General features: G+C 45.5%; 1 protein-coding gene across 1 annotated transcript; it reads right to left on the bottom strand.

The window, feature by feature from the left end:
* Positions 1-4,050: 4,050 nt before the first annotated feature.
* Positions 4,051-5,171, bottom strand: LOC309526239 (vomeronasal type-2 receptor 26-like; the record flags this gene model as incomplete). Its single annotated transcript, XM_082212152.1, has 1 exon — positions 4,051-5,171. A coding segment is annotated over one exon (927 nt), but the record flags the coding sequence as incomplete, so codon positions are not given.
* Positions 5,172-7,812: the final 2,641 nt, after the last annotated feature.

Genomic DNA, 7,812 nt, shown 5'->3' on the forward strand with positions numbered 1-7,812 from the left:
ATGAACTGTCTGTAATGTAGATATGACCCCACTTATGAGGTGGTCTCCTGGCTCATAATAATTCATTGCATCTGGACGATCCCTTTCCAAGTTCAGTGGGCATTTTGCTTTCCGCATCCTAGAAGCTGCACAGGGAAGCGGCAGCAGCAACAACAACATCAATAAGAGCATCCCTCTGGGTCTGCCTCCTGTCATTTTGCCTGTTGTCACTGCTCTCAACTTAGCAAGAAACTAACTAGATGAAGCTCAGAGTCTCCAGCAAGACTGAAGCCCCAGTGACATTGAGAGGAGAGGAAAGGGATGATATGACGCTTTCACACTGGCAGAATCCCTACCTGCCTGGAAGGTAAGTCAAAGCCCTCGATGGCACATGAGGTCTTTAAATGCGCAGCAGGCATTTCAAGCTTTCATTTCTGAAATATCTGTTCTGTGTGTCAAAAGTGGGTACATTGCTTCAGTTTTGCCAAGAAGAAAAGGAATCAATCACTATGTTTATGATAATTATGCAGGGAATAATTGTCTCTGGAATCACTGTGGAGCTTCAGGAGCAGCTGCAGAGCTGGAAGAAAACATCACAATTTGTTTTCTGATGCTCTGGAGGGTAGGACTCAAACCAGTGGCTTCAGGTTAAGGGAAAGGAGACTACAACTAAAAATCAGGAAAAACTTTCTGACAGGAAGACTGTTTGAGAGTGGAATGGTCCCCCTTTGGAGGTTGTGGACTTTCCTTCCTTGGAGGTTCTTAAGCAGAGTTTGGATGGGCATCTCTCTTGGGTGCATTAGCTGAGATTCCTGCATTGCAGGCAGTTGAACTAGATGACCCTTAGGGTCCCTTCCAACTCTATGATTCACAAGCTGTCACTGATGAGGCAATACGTTGTGAAAAAGGTCATAGAGGGAAAAGGTGACCCTAGAATGACCTTTATTTAAGATACATCACCAGATAAGCCAGGATCAAGCTATTTTTTTCAGGACATTTTTGCGCCTATGTGCACATTTGAAAACCCAAGAGGCAGTCCCATTGCTCACAGCTATTCTACTAGCTACAACATAATGCTTCTTTCACAAATAATGTCAAGGATGGGAGAACGGATCCCTGTTGGCATCAGGGATGTGGTTTGGGGGCACATGGGCCTATGAACTGCTTTGATGGGATGATAATGGACTTCTGTTGTTTTCTGGTAGCTAACATGTGAGTGTTTAACCTTAGATTCAGTGACAAAGGTATTGAAATGCAAATCACCATTTTGAAAGAGAGTTGCCTTTGGTCTTTTTTCCCAAGCTGTGAGAATATGGATGTAAATGAAGTTCTCCAGGTGAGCAACCTCAGGCTAATTGGAGGCTGTAAGAAAAGGAGATATTTTCTTATAGGTCTGTTTGGAATTTTCTTTCCTTTCTAAGAAAATGGACTTGCACAATATACCGTATTGCAGGGAATTATTTGGATGTATCTTTGATGTTTTTGTTCTGTTTTGAAGAAAGTTCTGCAAGTAAAGTTTTGAACAATGGGTCTAGACAATGCCTTATTTCAACAGGAGTCAGTTTTTTATGCAACCAGTCACTGCAGCTGGCCCCTGCCCACCGGGCTATGCCCATGATGGGGGGATTAGTTCAGTGGAGTGGTAGCTTTGCTGGAGTTTCCTTCTTTAAAAGCAAATAAGGTGGAGGAAGAGATGTGATTCCACACAAAAGAGTGAATCTGATCTTTGGATGTATATGATTTTTGTTAGAAAACCCTCTTCCAGGCTGGCACCCCCCCCAAAAAAAAATTGCTGGAAGCCGATTGAAGTCTGCACACTGTCCTTTCAGACAATGAAGGAAAGAACGGCTTGAAAGCTACAACTAGTGTTTATTGTAGTAACAGTAATAAACACATAGATTACTATATACAGATACAGAGCGTTAACAGCATATACACTCTCTCAGCAAACTGCCATTGACCAATCCCTCATACTATAACCACCACAGGCAGACAGACTCACAGAACGCAGACATATCGATATAGCTGCTCTGTTACGGTATAACACTGATTGGCTGAGCTCAACCAATCCTTATCTTACACCTACTGTTAACCAATCAACAGGCTGTCTCTGGGCAGACTACTGTCTCTGAGGCAGACTTACGTTTCTGGGCAGGCTGCCAAGAATATCTCACAGTTACATCATGAACTCATCTACTACAATATAGTTCTTCTGGTCTTAGAAGTAATCCTTGTAAAGATAGAAGTATGCAGAGGGTGGCTGGGGCAACCCAACCAGATGGGTGGGCTATAAATAATAAAATTATTAAAATTACTATTATTATTATCCACTAGCACTTCCCCATGCTAGTTCACTATGCTGCACTGAAACACACAGTAAATAACCTTCAGCTTCTCTGCTGACACCTTGCACTCCTGCCAATAATAATAATAATAATAATAATAATAATAATAATTTATTTGTACCCCACCCATCTGGCTGGATTTCCCCAGCCACTCTGGGCGGCTTCCAACAAAGATGAAAAATACATTAAAATGCCACATATTAAAAGCTTCCCTGAACAGGGCTGCCTTCAGATGTCTTCTAAATGTTAGGTCGTTGTTTATCTCTTTGACATCTGGTGGGAGGGCGCTCCAAAGGGCGGGTGCCACTACCGAGAAGGCCCTCTGCCTGCTTCCCTGTAGCTGTGGAATTGCTGTGGAATCCAACCTTGGCTTTATACCTGTCACTGCACATGCACACATTCCCTAGAGAAAGGGGGGGGCAAATGAGTCAAGCTCCAGGCATCCAGCTAACTCTAATCATCATCCAGATGTGGATGGAGGGCTGCTCAAGACATGGACCAAGAACTTTGTGCCATTTCACCCATTTCTCCAAATCACAACAATCGTAACACTCAGGAGTATCTGTAGGGATGAAGATGACCTATCAAGATATTGGGGGGGGGGCAAGTTATTTAAGGGTTTTAAGCACTAACGTGGGCAGTGAAATCTGAGCTTCCAGTGACAATGTTGCTGGACCCCAAAGCTGTGGACCTTGTCCACCCAGAGGAGTGCAGCCCCTTTTAGCTCAGGCCATCTTCCCACTCAAGAACATGGAAGATAGAACAACTCTAAGTTTTCAGAATTCGTCTTCAATTTCCTTTAGGAGCAGATTATTTTGCCGACCTACAAGAAATGGTTGGAAGCAATACACTGGGCATTTGTGTCAAGTTTAAGGTTTAAAATGGTGAATTGCAAAACCTTCTGTGCAACTTCCCTATATATCAGGAGTCCGGGTTCTCACCTTGATAACGCAGTACGTGAAGATAATTAAAAAGAGGATTTATTGCAAAAACAACAACAGATAACGCCGGTGGCTATAACGAACGTCCGTCATTAATCATGATAACCCTTCCTGAACTCTCCTTTCTTTTTCTACAGAATATACTGAACTGGCACTGTCTGCGCCCTTTGTTTTTCTTCCTGTCTAACAGACCTCCCATACAGTGATGGCGCAAACTAATTAGCTCAGCTTCGACTTCCTCTTTTCCTGTCTATTTCCCCGCCTCTTCACTCTTTCGAAGAGTGTTGGCTCTGTTCCCCCTCTCTCGCGCTATCAGTCGTCCCCTTGGCAACCTGCATTCCTAGGGCTGGAGGAGATGAAGCAAGCTGATGGTCTGCCTGATTAACCCCTAAGCTTCTCTGCTCCTGGCTGCTTTGTGCAGCCTGTGGCTGATCTTCACTGAGAGCTGTCTCATTCCTGACATTATATATCAGGGAAGAGAATCCCTATGTTTCACACAGAGGCAGAAGTAAGTGGTCACAAAAACAAAGTGAAATACTTTGAAACATATCCAGCTTTCCACTGGATATTCCAGTTGTGCAGCCTTGTGCCAAATCTACTTCCTTCTGCACAAAAGGAATAGAATGTCAGACTCTGTGTGTGGCACATAAGTTACATATACAAATTTATTTGTGGAAAATAAGATCATGCAACACCGGTCAGGGTGACACAGATATAAAGATCACTCGGCCATATTAAGAGGATTTATTTGAATCAGGTTCTGAAAAGGGTTCCCTTTTAGTGAGACATTAAATCAAAAGAGCCTCGGATCATCCTGGGATGACTGTGCATTCACTTTGGAAATGACATGTTAGGTTTTGGATATATTAAAAAATAGTTACAAGAGCAGCTCATAATAAACACCTGAGAGGGAAATAGCTTCTTTTCATAAATATTGTGCTGCATGCAGATTCCCTTGGTGGGAAAAGTGCATTAAGAATCAAATTCCATCTTTTGCTTTTGTTGTCAGATGCTCCTTTGTGTTCAAATCAGGCCTCAGTACAATAATGTAGCACTTGGGAAGGAAGATGCAGCCCAAAAGCCCAGCACTGGAGGCCAAGATAGAGAAGACCTGCACGGCTACCATGTACTTCCCCTTGGTGCTCAGGTAGGTGGGAACAAAGGACACCCAAACACTGCAGAAGACCAGCATGCTGAAGGTGATCAGCTTGGCTTCATTGAAGGACCCAGGCAGCTTCCTGGCTAGGAAAGCCACAGTGAAGCAGATGGCAGCCAGGAAGCCCATGTAGCTGAGGGCAACATAAAACATGGCAGCAGACCCTACATTACATTGCAGGATAATCTCTGTAGGCTGCGAGTGCATGTTGGTTTCTGGGAATGGGGGAGAAGTCCCCAGCCAGGTGGTGCAGATTACAACTTGGACACTGGAACAGGAAAGGACAACAGCATTGGCCAGAGTCCTCCCCAGCCATTTCTTCACCCTGTTCCCTGGCTTTGTGGCCAGGAAAGCCAGCACAACGGTAATGGTTTTGGCCAACAAAGAAGAGACAGCAACTGAGAAGATGAGGACAAATGCAATTTGTTGGAGAAGACAGGTGGCTTTTCTTGGCTGGTCAATGAAGAGCAAGGAGGACAAAAAGGAGAGCAAGAGGGATACAAGGAGGATGTAGGAAAGGTCTCTGTTGTTGGCTTTGACTATGGGAGTTCCTGAGTATTTAATGAAAATTCCTAACACCAAGCATGTGATTAAGGAGAATAACAAGGTAAAGGAAGACAAGAGAATTCCCAAATAGTCTTCATAGGACAGGAAAGTGATAATCTTGGGAACACATTGATCTCGGTCCTTGTTTGAGTGCTGATCTTCTAGACATTTGGTGCAATGGTTTGCATCTGAAAGGAAGATGAGTCATTTCAGTACCCAGGGTTTCAAGCAAGGGACATTCCCAGCCCCAGCGGGAGATACTATGACTTGAATCGGCAATCTGTTGCATGCAAAGCCGATGCCACAACCTGTGGTAAAGGTTTTATGGGGGGGGGGATAAATGATACTGTTTTGGACAAGATTACAAAAGTTGCCCTACTCCTTCTCTCACTTGCCTTCCACAGCGGAGACTGTCCCTTTTACACAGGGAGCACAATCATAGCAGCAAAGTGGCTCTCCTTCCCGGATGACCTTGACATCCCCAATATGACAGGTCTCAGAACACCTGGAATGAGGGATGGTCTGCCCGTAAAGAAAGATGGTCAGGAATTAGTGGTATGTCTATCTATACAAAAATACTGGAGCCAATAGGAATTTTTCGCCCGTGGCAAGCAGTAGGTCTGGTGGAGTGGTTTTTGGTGGAGTGGACAGTTCTCCAAATGCAGAGAAGTAGAAAATGGATTCCCATTACCCAAGGATTGGTCCTTGGACCTGTGGTTTTTACCTTCTTCATAGTTGTCTACAGATAGGGGTGAGCATTCAGGCAGCCATATTTGATGACGATTATAAACTGTAGGTGGCACTGTGGTCTAAACCACTGAGCCTCTTGGGATTGCCAATGGGAAGGTGAGCAGTCTGAATCCACACCATGGGGTGAGCTCTAGCTGCTCTGTCCCAGTTCCTGCCAACCTAGCAGTTCAAAAGCACACCTCTGCAGTAGATAAATAGGTACCGTTGCTATGGGAAGGTAAATAGCATTTTTCTGCGCTCTGGCACGTGTCTCTCCAGGAGAATGAGGAGGAGAAAAGAGAGGGCCAGATGGATCCAAGTTCTGGAAAATGATCTTCTGTGGGTATGAGCCAGCAGCGCGTGCATGGAGGTTTGCGTTCCCATCAGGTGATCAGAGTAAGGTGCTGATCAGCAAACACGCTGAGTTCCACGAACAGGATGAAAGGTCAAAGACTCCTGTCAAGCGTGATGTTCTATCAGAATGTCTTTCTGATTCAGAGCAGGAAGGTTCTGAGGAGGAGGAAGGAGAGGCTGAGTCTGCTGATGACGATCAGGTCACTGACCAAGGTCTGGAGCAGGGTGGGGCATCTCCACAAGTTGTTAAAAGAGAGGCCAAGAGTGAGCCTAGTTCTCCAGTGAGTGTGATGGAGAGGATTCGAAGTCGTTTTAAGTCAGAGGGGGAATCCCGCGATGCTGAGGACACACCTGCTGGTGATGGTGTGTCAGGGGAAACATCTGAGTTTGTGCTCAGACGGTCAAGTCGCACAACGAAGGGTATTCCACCTGAAAGGTATCAGGCCACAGGTGCGTGGGTAAGTTTCGCACAGTGTGAACCTGAGAGTTATGTGGATGTTCCACAGGTCTTGTCAGAATGTGATGCAAGAGGGGGTGTGGGAGTCGGAACTTAAGAGGTTAAGTTGTTCCCATGATACCTCAACATTCTGACGTCAGCTTTGGAAGCTGGGAGGAGTTTTCTGTTCTGTTCCTCTCGGTTCTTTGAGGGAGAAGGACGCAGTTTGTCATGGCTGCGAGAAGTCCAGGAGTAAACTGAGCACCTCTGTCACTGGTGACTGCTTGCACTTTGGTGGAGAACCTTAGTTCCACCTCCTCAATCCAACTTTTGATCAGCTGTGCTGCATCTTCCTTGGATTTGCGACCATGAGTCCAGGTGTTCTGCGTAAAGCTATCCTGCATCGTCAGCAGAAACCTGGCCCCTCCCAGACTTGGTTCCTTTACGGGACCCAATAGATCTATGTGAACCAGTTCAAAGGGTTTGGTGTGTACCCTCTCCACCTTTGGGTAACTGCACCCTTTTACCTTTGCCTGTCTGCATGCTTCACAATTTATGACACATCCACATTCTACAATGTTACAACCCTTGGCGACCTCAGGCAGCGTTTGTAGTTCTTCTAAAGAACCATGAGCTGTCCTAGTATGCCAAACATGGGCACATGACACATGAGTGGGAACTGTAGCACGCAGGGCTTGTGCTTTTCCAACTTTCCCCTCACCCTCCAGAGGCATTTTAAGAATGAAGAGATCATTCTGCCCCTTTTTAATCTTGGCAAGTATCCTCCCTCCTTTGGAGATTGTGCAGCCATCATTGTCGAAGCAAGCCTTAAACCCCTTCTTTAACAAATAAGGCACAGACAAAAGACAGTGGTGTATCCCTGGGACGGTACAACACTCCAACTGCTCCTGCAAAACAGAAACATATACATTTGCAACATTAGTTACATTTTGCTTCTGTCCATTTGCGAAAAACACAGTTTTTCTGGCCGGAACTGCCCTGCAATTCCACATCTCGACAGCAGGGGTCTCTGGAATCAAATTGCAATTAGCTGCAGAGTCTATTACAAAACAAAACTCAGAGCCTTTCTCACAGCTGTCCTCAAACAATGCCAGACTGGCTGTTATTTGATAAGTCTCCTCCTGGTGTTTGTCACGTCCACCTGACTCAGTCCCACGCCTGGCTGCTCTCCCAGGCTGGTTGCCATGGAAACCCGATTGGTTCCCATGGGAGTTGACCTTGACAACATCCTGCCTAGCCTCCTTCCTCCGGTGGGGGCAATTGCAACGCAGATGTTCCGTCGAGTTGCAAATGTAGCACCGACGA

Source organism: Podarcis vaucheri, assembly GCF_965113315.1.
Source record: "Podarcis vaucheri genome assembly, chromosome: 2".
Lineage (NCBI taxonomy): Eukaryota > Metazoa > Chordata > Lepidosauria > Squamata > Lacertidae > Podarcis > Podarcis vaucheri.